At 45.5% G+C, this 14,860-nt stretch overlaps 1 protein-coding gene across 1 annotated transcript; it reads left to right on the forward strand.

The window, feature by feature from the left end:
• Positions 1–1,483: 1,483 nt before the first annotated feature.
• ptger2b (prostaglandin E receptor 2b (subtype EP2)) lies at positions 1,484–9,565 on the forward strand. The gene is made up of 2 exons (XM_060916205.1): positions 1,484–2,358; positions 7,548–9,565. The coding sequence occupies exons 1-2, from the start codon at positions 1,507–1,509 to the stop codon at positions 7,788–7,790; spliced, it is 1,095 nt and encodes a 364-aa protein (XP_060772188.1). The 5' UTR covers positions 1,484–1,506; the 3' UTR covers positions 7,791–9,565.
• The last annotated feature ends 5,295 nt before the right edge of the window (positions 9,566–14,860 follow it).

A 14,860-nucleotide genomic window follows, 5' to 3' on the forward strand; every position in this document is an offset into this window, starting at 1 on the left:
GATGATCTCCCAGGTAACAAAACGAGTCAATTGTCTCCAGCTCATGTGGACCAAGAGCCACCTGGTCAAATTGCTTGCCGACAATAGGGCGAGCCAAGCCAAGACAACGGTCGCATCTGAAGGAGGGATCTGCAGAGAGCCTGCCATGGGTTCTTGTACACTTCTTATCTACCCAAGTACTGCAAACAATTCATCATCAACCAAAAATACCCCATTAGGCGAAGCTTATTTCATTGTTTAGTTGAACATTAATTTAACGAGGCCGAGGGTTAATTTTGAGGGCAGATAACAAAAGAATAAGGTTTTAGCAAAAGCTAGCCATTGTGAGGTTGCAATGGGGCTGACGTCACCTCCTCCACTTTCCAGCAGCTGCACCAACATTTCTGTGCTCGCGCTGAGATTCACTTCCCTCGTGCGTGGTGAGCTGTTGTCGGGAACGCCCGGAAACCCCGGAGTGGATTTTCAGTGCTCTGTGTTTTCTCTTATCGATTAAGTGGAATGGATTCTTTCACGAAGCAATAGAAACGGCGCTGGGTGAACTCATATTTTATGTTAAATGTGGGGGGGTCCAAACAAAGAATTATGAAATGTGAAGGGGACACGCCCCCTTCACATTCAATGGTGGCGACACCCATGGTTAGAGAGTAAATCTGCTGGAGGATCCCTTTGGTCTGTGCTCTGATTGGTCAGAAGGTGGGGATTATTCCTCTCACTAATCCCTTTCATCAGTTTACTGTTGCACAGGTGAAATGCTGAATTGCTTTGTTCGAGGGTTTGATGAATCTCAGTGAGATGACGCTCAGGACAGAATATTAGAGATGATGATAAACTAAATTCTGTTTAAGGAACATCTGACTTTAGAAGAAGGAGAAACCTTTATTCGTCACATGTACACTTCAAGCACAGTGAGATTCATCCTCTGCATTGTGTGAACACACACACACACACACACACACACACTCAGAGCAGTGGGCAGCCACACCAGAGCGCCCGGGGAGCAGTCAGGGGTTCGGTACCTCGCTCAAGGGCACCTCAGCCCAAGGCCGCCCCACGTTAACCTAACTGCACGTCTTTGGACTGTGGGGGAAACCGGAGCACCCGGAGGAAACCCACACGGACACGGGGAGAACATGCAAACTCCACACAGAAAGGCCCTCGCCGGCCCCGGGGCTCGAACCCGGACCTTCTTGCTGTGAGGCGACAGCGCTAACCACTACACCACCGTGCTGCCCCCCCTTTTTTTTTTTTTTTATCCCTGAGCTTCTCACACTCCTCCATCTGGCATATTTACACTCCATCACTGAGTTCCTCCTCAGAAGGTTTATTATTTAATCTTCTCTGTCATCTGTGTGCTGCTTTACTTTTCCATTCATTCATTACTTTTAAACTTCTGTTTCTGAAACCAGCTGTCTGCCTTCAACGGGGTGTGTTGTGGAGGGGGCGTGGCTTGAACGGGCTCCTCCTCTTCATGTGGGCACGGCAGGGTGTAATAAAGCCCGAGCAGACATGGGCAGCTCGGAGCGGATACGCACTCAGAGCGCGCGCGGGATGAACTCCACGCAGCATTGCCGAGGAGACCGCTGGCTTCGGGACGGTTCTCCCGCCACCTCCGCGCTCATGTTCTCCGCGGGGGTTCTCGGGAACGCGGCTGCGCTCGTGCTGCTGGAGTTCCGGCGCAGGAGGAGGAAGCAGCGCGCGCGAGGTTCTTCTTCCTGTAACCTGTTCCAGGTGCTGCTCACCGCGCTCATCGTCACCGACCTGCTGGGCACGTGCTCGGTCAGCCCGCTGGTGATCGCGGCGTACGCGCGCAACGAGTCTGTGAGCGCGCTGGGCGGAAGCGAGGTCGCGTGCCAGCACTTCGGCTTCGCCATGACCTTCTTCAGCCTCGTGACGCTCGCGCTGTTGATGTGCATGGCGCTCGAGCGCTGCCTCTCCATCGCCGCGCCCTACTTCTACGCGCGACGGCTGAGCGCGCGCTGCGGGTTCCTGGCGCTCGCGCTGGCCTACGGGTCCGGCGCGCTCTTCTGCCTCGCGCCCTTCCGGGGTTACGGCGCGTACGTGCAGTACTGTCCCGGGACCTGGTGCTTCGTGGACCTGCTGTCCGGGGAGCGCGCGCACCTCGTCTACAAGAACCTGTACGCGTCCTGCCTGCTCGTCATGATCGCGTGCACCGTGCTGTGCAACGGCTGCGTCATCTACCACCTCGTGCGCATGTACCAGAGGCGCGAGCTGCACCGGGGCTCCGCGCGCAGGTTCAGAGCCGCCACACGGACACCCTCACTGGCGGAGGAGCTCGAGCACCTGGTCCTGCTCGCCTTCATGACCATCACCTTCCTCATCTGCTCACTTCCGCTCGTGGTGAGACTCATTCACTCATCTTCTACACTCCACAGCTCTTGGTTTTTTAAACCGTGAGAGGTTCTCACCGACGAGTCCGAAGGAGGCGTTTAGATGTTTGTGGATCAGAGAGCACGGCGGTGTTTGGAGTGAAGGAACCCGAGTGTGGAGATCAGGTGTTGCTGCTGATTAACAGCCAGGATTCAGGGAACAGGAAGTTGGGGGAAGCTGAGGGTTCTTCAGGAGGTTCTGCTCCGGGTGCATGTGAGCAGCAGCAGCTCTGTGGATGACGATGATCTGTACTACAGTGAGATCTCTGTGTTCCAGTGTTCTGGAGTGAGCTTCACCTTCTTCTCCAAACACCACGCCGTCTCCTTTCTGTTCCCTCACAAACATCAAAACGTCTCCTTCTGCTGGATCACAGCCAAACTTATTATTCTCCACAACCATCTCAATGTTTCTACACGTCAGTAAGAGGAGTGGGAGCTTTGAAAATGCAGCGTCTGTGTGTGGTTCTTCTTTTGGCTCTTCACTCTATAAGTTCTTTACATCTCATCTCATTATCTGTAGCCGCTTTATCCTGTTCTACAGGGTCACAGGCGAGCTGGATCCTATCCCAGCTGACTACGGGTGAAAGGCGGGGTTCACCCTGGACAAGTCGCCAGGTCATCACAGGGCTGACACATAGACACAGACAACCATTCACACTCACATTCACACCTACGCTCAATTTAGAGTCACCAGTTAACCTAACCTGCATGTCTTTGGACTGTGGGGGAAACCGGAGCACCCGGAGGAAACCCACGCGGACACGGGGAGAACATGCAAACTCCACACAGAAAGGCCCTCGCCGGCCACGGGGCTCGAACCCGGACCTTCTTGCTGTGAGTCAACAGCGCTAACCACTACACCACCGTGCCGCCCCAGACGATATGATTTTTAACAAAAACCAGAATTTTTTAATTTATGCAAAGTTCATTTTAAAAAATTAAGACTTAGTTTTTAATTTGTTCTTCTCAAAGATAAAATTTAACTTTTTTGAGAAAGGAAAAAAAAACTGTGACAGTTTGATGGCGTGAGGAAGGTTTTTCCAAATTTGGTTGGTAATGAAAGTGGTTTGTTTCCTTTCATCAGTTGGTGATGATGGTGTGTAAAGATCACCGTGGGAGGAACATCAGGGCCCTGTACTACGAAGCGGGTTTTCTGGCTTACCAGGGTAACTTCGAGAGTAACTTGATCACGTGCAGCGTAACTTCCCGATTAACCCATACTACAAAAGTTGGCTATGTTCAAACCGAGGTATGCTGCCATGGCAACTTGCGCTGCATCTCAAACCTGCTCGTCTCAGGTTATGTTCTTGGTTAACCCGAGGTTTCCGATTAACCACACCCTTTTTAAACACCACCTCTCCACCGACATTTCCTCTAGAGACAATGCCAGCGTACCTGGATGACCCGTGCGATATCGGAGCGCAGATTAGAGATGGGATTTATGGCTCTTTGATGGGATCCACATCTTTGTGATCCGTTCTTTGAAAAGAGCCGTTCAAAAGACTGGCTCATTCGGCTCTTTTTAAATATTTATTCAGTTTTAAGAAGACAGCGTCTAAAGAAGCCAGATCCCTCTGCTTAGACAGTGACATCAATATTTCTGGACATACCTTTTATATAAAGCAACCTAGACTTACATTATTGTAACCCCTAAACGCTCATAAATAACCATTAAAAAACAATGAGGGCTTCAATGAATGTCCAGCAGAACGGCTTTTCTGTAAAAAAAAAAAAAAACACTCAAGAACATAGTTATCAAGAACGCAAGAATATTTTATAGAAAAACACTTGTTTTACAAAAACATTTAAGTCTGAGATACAAAATAGATACAACTACAATAAATATAACACAAGAACTAGTTATCACACAAGAACATTTTAATAGAAAAAAACAAACTTTCTATATTAAAAATATTGAAATTGTAACAAAAATAGATACAACTAAACAGGCAGATAAATAGATAAAGTTATAACAAGAACACAAGATTATTTTAATAGGAAAAAACAAACTATTAATGCAAAAAATATATTATTATTAGAAAAATAGATACAACTAGACAAACAGATAAATAAATAAAATACACAAAAATAGAACAAACAAAATGACGATAGAATAAATTAAATGAACGTCCGTGCAAAGTAGTTTTCCCACAATATTATCATTAATATCACACAACAACATTATAAACTATATACAAAACAATTTGAACTATTAGGCAAACAGATAAAACTTGAATAAATAAAAGGCAAATGAATGCTTGCACGCACACACACACACACACACACACACGCACACACACACACACGCACGCACGCACTTACCATTATGAATGATGTTTTTATATTTCATTTTCACCTGTTGCCAGGTGCGTTTGGCTGCTGTTGCCTCTGAAATGTTCACAGGACCGACACCAACTTAGTCACAGGGACTGAACAGTCAGTCATCCTAATTCATGTGACTCTGTGCACAGATCAGCTTAAGTAGCGACTCCATGAATTTACCATACCAAATTTTATTCAGGATTTTTCGGACATTAAACAAGCTATATATGACTGGGGCCACGTCGAAGGACCATTTTCTGTGACTTGTGATTGATCATGAAGCTTCTCTCATCCTATTCTTCTGTTCTGGAACATGTAGAAGGGAGAATGTACTTGCGCATTTACCCGATCGGCAGTTCGGTGCCAACATGCTTGCCGCTCCTTATTGGCAGCCGCTGTGTTAGATTTTGCTCTTAATGTTGTTTTGAACTCCTCGTAGCTTTGCATTATGACAGCGCATTCTTCCTCCGTGAAGTACGGCGACCGTGCCATTGTGAACAGCGGGGATTTGCGCTGATAACCTCCCCTTTAACGTGAACGCGCATTAACCCTGATTAGGTTAAACCAGCTTCAACAAATCAACTTCATAACTGGCGTCGTAGTACCGTTTAACCCCAAACAAGATAACCGGGTTTTGTCAACCCCGGTTTAGCGGGGGAACCCTGGGTTACTGCTGGGTAGGTTGACCTCCGTTCGTAGTACAGGGCCCTGGTCTTACAGGAATGAACACGATTCATAAAACAGAACCAGTGATCCCGTTGCTCTGGTAGTCGGTCTGCTTTCTGTTGATAGAAGAATTTGCTAACGTAAACACTGAGCACAAAACCACCGCGGGAGGGTGAAGAACACGAGGAGCGTCAGTGTGGAGAATACAAACAAACACAAGACAAACAGAAGCTGGAGTTAAATAAGGAGAGGACTCCGTGAAGCTGAAAGCAGGTGTGTGTGTGTTGGGTAATTGGAGTTGCTTGAGCGAGTCAGTGATGCGTTCTGTTCGTGTCAGAAACTTCACGAGCCTGTCGAACCCCACTGTCCCCAAACTCTTGTGAAATCTAACAGTCCTCGGTGGACTAACCTCTGAACCGTCCTGTGAAATGAACCTCAGACACCTGTCCAGGACCACGCCCAGAGTGAAGGGAAAGCTCCTCTGAACCATTTGGAGAGGGTGCATGGTGTTGATCTCCTCTGAAAAGGTGAAGTTTTTCCACTAACAGTCAGAACAGTTCCCAACAGCACTGGTGTTCAGTAATACGCATTTGAAGCCTGCAGATGTTTACAGCTGGAACTTTTTAGCTGGGAATCTTTACCTCGGCCTCAAATTTTATACCGATGCAACAGAGCATGAGTATTTTACCCACGTTTCCCCAAACGACATTCGGAGACTCCAGAGGGCCCTTGGGAGCCGTGCTCACGGATCCAGAATAGAACGGGCTCTGAGTTTTGGTCTGTAATGAGAGGAGACACTCGGCGGTGTCTCTAAATTGAGCGTAGGTGTGAATGTGAGTGTGAATGGTTGTCTGTGTCTGTGTCAGCCCTGTGATGACCTGGCGACTTGTCCAGGGTGCATGTGTTTTCAGCTCAGACTCTCGTTGGCTCTTTGAGACTGTGGACAGGATGTGGACACTCCCACTGGGTCAGTGGAAAGGTCAGAGTTCAGACGCTAAAGTACAGCATGATGTTTACCTGTGAGCTGGAGTTCTGAGTGAGAATCTGTGGAAGATTAGACGGCTGCTGGTGAACGGGAAACGCTGCAGTGGCACTCTGTGGGTATTTATTGATGTAGTAACGCGTTCTGGACTCAGGATTTTACTGAAGTGGATCGTGTGGTCTTTGGGCAGTGTCACAGTCTGGGTTTTATCAGAATGTTTATCAGAATTTTTTTTTTCGTTTCCGTTTCCGGTTGAGAGTACGTCGTGCGCGTTCTGGCTGCCGCTTCTCACCAGAGCTTTTTTTAAATTTTATTTCTTTTTCTATTTTTTCTTTGTGTGTTTGTGTAGTTTGATGTTTGTTTGAGTGTTTTGTCCGCTGGTTGTGGTGTAGCTCCGGACCTAGTTTTGGGCGTCGGTTCCCTCCAGGCCTTGGTTCGCTGTGGGTGATGCCTGTGCTCCCGGCTGTGGACTGCAGTGAGCTCGTTGCTCATTTTACATCGTGGTTGTCCAGCGCTCTGCGCTTTAACATTTGGCGTGATGTTGCTCGGTGGTGTCGCGGCGGCTGTGTAGGCGGTTTGGGACACACCAGCGCTCTGCGTGGCGGAGCTTCTCTGCTTGCTTTGTGGATCCACGGCGTGGTGTTCAAGCGATGTCGCTGACGGCGTCACGGCGGCGGTGCTGGAGATGTGGGACTCGTTTTCGTGCACCTTTTGGTGGGACTGTGGCTGCTACACCACGGGAATTACATCCTGACCCCTACTTGGCGGACTTTTTACTTTTTATTTATTATTTTTTATTTATTTTTTTCTTTCCTTGTCTATATTGTAAAGCGTCCTTGGGTTTTTTGAAAGGCGCTATATAAATTTAACTTTATTATTATTATTATTATGTTCTCCAACAGTGGATCAGTGTGAGACCCAGAGGGACGTTACCTCAATCTAGTAATCATTCTTTTGTTGGCTTGTGGTGTGGCAGAGGTGCGCATTGGAGCTGCTGATTGTGATTTTTATCTTCAGATGGTTTACATCAAACAAATCACAAGAATCTGAGCTTCCAGAGAGGTCACATGATCACCGCCTCGACATCAGCGCACACACTCCACATCTTGCACACAGCCACGGTGAGGGAGGAACACCGAACATCACTGTGTCTAAACTCTCTCTCTCTCTCTCTCTCTCTCTCTGTACAGATCCGAGTGTATATCAGCTCACTCACTAAGGACCACACTCTGGACTTGACGGCTCTCCTGCTCCTCTCTGTGAACCCCATCCTCGACCCCTGGGTGTTTATTCTGCTCAGCCCCCCTGTGCCCCGCCTCCTGTGGGAGGCGGTGTGTAAAGTGCTGAAGCCATGCCCCCTGAGGAACAAGGTCCCTCTGTCACGCTGCGCTCACACACACACCACCACAGAGCTACAGACACGAGGCACCTGAGACACATCTGGATTATATCTGCACATGTCCACACACACACACACACACACACATTCCCATAGCACCCCAAGGTGTGTGTGTGTGTGTGTGTGTGTGTGATGGACACAGAGTGTGTGCAATAAACAGTGATGAAGTGAGCGTGGTCCTTCCCCAGCAGCAGCAGTGTGATGAACAGTCCACCACTGAACTGCTGCTGTTCTGAAGACACCATGTGCTGAATGTTCCTACTGACCCTCTGGAGGAGGAGTCAATAAACAAACAAACAAACAACACAATAAATAAACAGAATAAGTGTGAATAAGTAAGCACATCTCGAGCTTTATAAATTATGTGTTAATCACACCGTATACAGCATAAAACTGTAAACTGTCACTTTTATTACAGCCAGTGGGCGGGGCTTCAGCAGGCTCTGTCTCTGATTGGTCAAACTCGGAGATTTAGACTGAGGTTACGTCCACATTCATACACTTTGGTTTTAAAATGAAAACGATTTCCGTCCAGATGAGTGTTTTAGTTCTGTATCAGAAATAATCTCCGCCCACACTAACACCTGAAAGCACAGGTCACATGACCGTTCAGGTACACCGGGATAACCAGCGTCTTCTGTTTCATGTGTTTTCTTCTGAGGAAAGGTCATGTGATAGGAGCGTGACGAATCAGGGAAGGAGACGTCGTGACTGGGAGCCATCAGCTTCCTCTGTTTTCACGTCCGCACTGAAACACCACGCTGCGTTTTTACACTGACCTGAGAGCAGCAGTGTTCCACACGTCTCTGTTTAGGAGCTCGAACACGCCGCAGTTGTGTGGCGCAAACGTCGTACAAGTGACGAGTTTTAAAGCTAAAATATATTAATGTGAATCTCACTGGCGGGGAGGGGCTGCGGGTGTTTATGAACTAGTTGTGATGATGTCAGCGCTGCTTGTGTAATTATTATACTACTAAAATAAACCTGAGTGGGCGGAGCTTAGAGACACTCCACCAATCAGTGCAGTTTTTTCTGCCTGAGTGAGCTAAATAAATAAATGAATTTATATTTCTTCAAACAGAAATACAGTAAAACTGTTACTGAGCTGTGTTATTATTGTTATTAATTCTGATTTATGAGTGTGTTGTGTTCCCTGTCCTGCTGCGTGTGTGTGTGTGTGTGTGTGTGTGTGTGTGTGTGTTTTGTTGTTTATTCAGGTTTTATTTGTGACCAGTGTTAATGCTAATAATGAAAGCTTCATGTTAAACACATTAGCAAACGCTAAATCAGCTCCAGTTGTGACTCTGTGCCTCGTGTATCACTGTCAGTAAAACTTTATAAACGTGTAAATGTGTTCAAACTAAACTAAATATTCACACCACATAGACAAAAGTTTCTTCTCTGCGCTCACATGTGTACGTTTATAAAGTCCAGTTAGCTGTAAATGAACGGGTGTGGTTAAGGCGCACTGATTTACACTTCAGTGCAGCGAGAGAACTCCATCGGAGCTCACAGAGAGCTGAAAACGGTGAAAAGTATGAAGATGAAATGATGAAACACCTTCAAATAATGGCATGTGCTGAATGTTCCAGTAATGCAGCTCAGCTACTGCAGCACATCAGCTACCACATACACACACTCTCTAACTCCTCCTCCTTTTCCAGGGGGCCATTAGTTTTGTCTTCATTGTACGTCTGATCTTATTTGTTTTTTGAATCCCTTCCTTTCAGGGCATTAAAATGGAAACACTTCGTTTCACAGGATGTTCATGAAACTGGCGTGGAACAGAAATAAACAGCTGAAAGCTGACGATGTTGTGATGTGTTTATTAACCAGCTGAAGGTTTGTGTTTATGATGGAAATGTACACAGACTTACCGGAGGAGATGATTTCTCTGAGCTGGATGTTCACGGACAGCACGGCTCGCGTGTAAACGCTCCTGCGAGGGAGTGACGTGTAAATGTCCTCGTATCCAGAGAAATAAATAAATAAATAAAGCTCGTTACCCGTCTCACTTCCCGTCCCTGTAGAAACTCTCTGTATGTGTCTCGTAAATCCGGATTAACGCCATCTCAGAGGTTTTTCATGTCAGGCTCGGTGCACTTTCACTCAAACACCACGTCACAGTGAGACATTAATTATACCTGAGATTATAAAAGTGTGCCGATCATTTATTGGCTTCTGTAGACACGTCAGTGGGCGTGTTTACCTTCCTCAGTGATGTCGTGTGTTACATAAAATATTCAAAATGAAATGATTAATGTTTATAAACTCACAAGTGTGAGTGATCTAATAAACCTGTTTAAATAATTAACATCATAAAATTCTCCTTAACCAGCAGCTAAACACTGAGAACGGCGTGTGTGTGTGTGTGTGTGTGTGTGTGTGTGTGTGTGTGTGGCCTAATATTCGAATGATAGCACAGAATGGTGAAGGAATGGCCGTTTATAGCTGCTATAACGAGCAGGAAGTGAGAACAGGAAGCAGTTTCAGTGACATTAAATGTAACTATAAAAGGATAAAAAAATGCAATGCGCTGTTGTTTACGAAATAAAAACTGTAAGGGTCGGTCAATTATCGTGGTACAAGAAGAAAAATAAAACTCTGTGTGTGTGTGTGTGTGTGTGTGTGTGTGTGTTTACTATTATCATCCTGGAGTTGAATATTTTCCTATAACAGCACGTCCCCAAGTGTTTTATTCTTTATTTAATAAAGTTCAGGTTATAATGAACACTGATGTACAGCGCATCAACTCAGTGTGACACGGAACTGTGTGGATTAAGGTGTGTGTGAGAGAGAGAGAGAAACAGAGAGAGAGAGAAACAGAGAGAGAAAGAAACACAGAGAGAGAAATCGAGTGTGTGTGTGAGAGAGAAACAGAGAGAGAGAAACAGAGAGAGAGAGAGAAACAGAGGGAGAGAGAGAAACAGAGAGAGAAAGAGAAAAACAGAGAGAGAAAGAGAGAAACAGAGGGAGAGAGAAATAGAGAGAGAGAAACAGTGTGTGTGTGTGTGTGTGAGAGAGAAACAGAGAGAGAGAAAGAGAGAAACAGAGAGAGAGAGAAACAGAGGGAGAGAGAAACAGAGAGAGAGAGAAACAGAGAGAGAGAGAAACAGTGTGTGTGAGAGAGAAACAGAGGGAGAGAAACAGAGAGAGAGAGAAACAGTGTGTGTGAGAGAGAAACAGAGAGAGAGAAAGAGAGAAACAGAGAGAGAGAGAAACAGAGGGAGAGAGAAACAGAGTGTGTGTGTGAGAGAGAAACAGAGAGAGAGAAAGAGAGAAACAGAGAGAGAGAGAAACAGAGGGAGAGAGAGAAACAGAGGGAGAGAGAAACAGAGAGAGAGAAACCGAGTGTGTGTGTGAGAGAGAAACAGAGAGAGAAAGAGAGAAACAGAGAGAGAGAGAAACAGAGAGAGAGAGAGAAACAGAGGGAGAGAGAGAAACAGAGAGAGAAACAGAGAGAGAGAGAGAGAAACAGAGGGAGAGAGAGAAAGAGAGAAACAGAGAGAGAGAGAAACAGAGGGAGAGAGCGAAACAGAGAGAGAGAAACAGAGTGTGTGTGAGAGAGAAACAGAGAGAGAGAGGCCTTCAACTAGTCTTTATTAATACAACAATTTTAGTTGACACACAATTTTGATTTGTCTGACAAGTACACGAACGAACGAACAAACAACTAAAAAAAAACAATTCAATAACAATTTTGAAAACTTTAACAGTATGCGTGTTCAAATTCTAATATTCTAGTTCCACAATCGAGTCTGTTATTGTATCGTCATTTATAAAGACAGAAGCAAAGATTCATCAGACACACAACTCAACACAACTCAACACAACTCAACTCAACACAACACAACACAACACAACACAACTGAACACAACTCAACACAACACAACTCAACACAACTCAACACAACACAACTCAACTAAACTCAACACAACACAACTAAACACAACTCAACACAACTCAACACAACTCAACTCAACACAACTCAACACAACACAACAAAACACAACTCAACACAACACAACACAACACAACTCAACACAACACAACACAACTCAACACAACTCAACTCAACACAACACAACTCAACACAACACAACACAACTCAACAAAACACAACTCAACACAACACAACTCAACACAACACAACTCAACACAACACAACACAACACAACTCAACAAAACACAACTCAACACAACACAACACAACTCAACACAACACAACTCAACACAACTCAACACAACACAACTCAACACGCCTCCTCGCCCCACATTTCAACAAACTCATCTACACATGAGCTCATTTTATAATAAACACATTCTATTTTCAGCCGAGCTGCCACTAGACCTCTGGTCATGAGAACAGGATCGACCGACCCTGATTCCAGCATTTTATTTCTCCTTGTGAGCCAAATGCTCATTTTAGCCTGACCCATCAGAAAGTTAAGAAGACTAATCATCCTTCGTTTCGATGCACTGTCTTTTAAACTGAAAATAAAAGTTACCTCGCTCAGCTCCTCTTCAAATTCCCTGAACCATTCCTTCAGTAAACCAAATAAACTTCTTAACCTCCCACACTTTAGCCGTAGATGTTGCAATGTTTCCTCTTCCTGGCAAAAAGGACACCTCCTGTCTACCCTGGGATCTACGTATATGAGCCGCGTGTCTGTTTGTGGCCGCGGCCCCATGTGCTATTCTCCACTGGAGAGCCACAGTGCGTTTCTCTAGAGGAGTTTTGTACAGGGACCTCCAGCATCCTCTGGGGGACGAGCCTGGTGCGAGCAACCCCGACCACCTCGACTCCTGCAGTCTGTCCAACGTCGCCTTGTGTATGACCTTGACACTCACATAGTATAAGGCCTTTTTTGATGTTGCTGGAAAGTCTGCTAGTTAGATTAGATAGATTAGATTAGATTAGATAGAACTTTATTGATCCCTTTGGGAGGGTTCCCTCAGGGAAATTAAGAGTTGGGGTGTTTTAAAGGCTAGGAGTGTCTGTTCCTCCTCATCCTGGTTTTCCACCGCAGCAGCGATAGCCAGAGATGGGAAGAGCAGTTCTCCTCCATGAACCTCCGGGACAGGTTCTGTTCCGAGTGCCCTTCTGAAGTTACCAGGGAGTGAGGACAAGACTTCGTCCAACAGTCTTTGTAGTAAGCAGATTGATTTTATTCCTGACTCCTCACTCAGTCTTTCAGCAGTTTTCCATGACCTTCCACTCCTTAGGTTACCCAACTTTACCAGACCAGCCCTTACAAACGCTCTCTTCACACTTGAAGAGTTCAATGTCCTGCTCTGTATGAAGATATTATGAAACAGTGGTTCCTGTCCTACATCACCGTAAAACTGTGTGGTAAGTCTCTGAGCCTTTATGATCTTGTTCCAGGCCTTTAGCATGGTTTGATAGAAACCCGTAGTCCCGGACAAGTCCATCCCTTTCAGCCTCATCAAAAAGAGATGTTTGTCATCGCCCAGATTCCCAGCTTTACATAAGAGTAGACAGGCTGATTTTGTCCATGCCAGCTCTCCCCTGTATAGAAGACGCTGTGCTGACTGTAAACGGAAGGCTGTGATGCGACTCTGCAGGTCAATTAGTCCTTGACCTCCTTTATGCAGGGGTAAAAGCAGTACGGCAGGTCTGGTCCAGTGATAACACAACCAGAAAAAGTTTACCAGCTTCTTCTGGATCTCCTTAACGAGTGCTTCTGGTGGATCTAGGACAGTGAAACGGTGCCACAGCATCAAAGCAATCAGGTTGTTCACAACCAGAGCTCTCCCCCGGTATGACACCTGGGGCAGGACCCAAGTCCATCGAGACAACCTGGCACCGACCTTCTCTATAATCCCTTCCCAGTTTTTATTTTCAAAATCTGCACTACCAAGGAAGACACCTGGACATTTCATTCCCTCCCTGCTCCACTCCAGTCCTGCTGGCAGAGTTGGCAACCCTTTCCTTTGCCACTGACCCATTATGTATGCTGTACATTTTCCTAAGTTTATTTTGGCAGACGATGTTCTTTCATATAGGGCTAAATTGCACATAACACTACCTTCATCCTCCTGTCCTCTAATAAAGACAGTCACATCATCCGCATAAGCGGACAGAGCTACGTTACCTTGTTCATCCACTTCCTGTAATGGAAGCCCCATTAGATCCTGTCTAAGTTTATGTAGTAAAGGTTCTGTGGCTAATGAGTACAACTGTCCCGATAAAGGACATCCTTGTCTGATCCCTCTAAAAACTTTAACTGGACGACTAAGTCCACCACTGACTTTTTGGATAACAGAAGCCTTGGAGTATAGAAGTTTAACCCAGGAAATAAAAATGCTACCGAAACCAAAAGCTCTCAGTGTTTTAAACAAATATTCATGATCAACCCTATCAAAGGCTTTTTCTTGATCAATTTGTAACATTACTAAGTTAGTATATGAATACGACTAATGTATTAACCTGAGCAATAAGCATAACACTTGAAATCAAAGCTAGGTTCGGCTCAAGGAAGAGAATTGGCAACGACCAGTATTTGAAAAGGGAAAAAAGAATAGTTACAGCATTTATTTAACACCCAGAAGATATTATAAATCACAAATAGAAAGCAGTATAACACACAACATCCCACATAGTCAGTCAGTGTGAAAAAATAAGTCGTCAGTAAACTCAATGTTCAAGTTCTGTTCAATCGTGTGTCCCACTCGCAAAGGAAAAAAACAAAAAGAGATGTTCCTTGTACGTACTTTGTTTTGTTGAATAAAGGAAATGTAGAAAAAGCAAGGCCTTTTTAATCCCCACCCGGGCAGTGTGTAAGTGATGGTGGAGATCTCAAGAAAAAATAAACATAAACTCTTATCTGTATCCCAAGGAAATATATCCAGAATGTGTCCAGTCCACCAGCTGGCAGGTTGACGGGCACTGGCGTAGACACACCCTTGAACGTAATCACTGGCTCGCCGTATAACTCTCTCTCTCTCTCTCTCTCTCTCTCTCTCAACAGTGGCAGAAAATGCACAACAAAAAAAACAATCTGCACACAGCAGTGCAAAATTTCCCATTATTGCTGTATATGGTTTTATCATCACTTAACACTTTAAGTATAATCACTTTA

Source organism: Neoarius graeffei, chromosome 3 (genome assembly GCF_027579695.1).
Source record: "Neoarius graeffei isolate fNeoGra1 chromosome 3, fNeoGra1.pri, whole genome shotgun sequence".
NCBI lineage: Eukaryota > Metazoa > Chordata > Actinopteri > Siluriformes > Ariidae > Neoarius > Neoarius graeffei.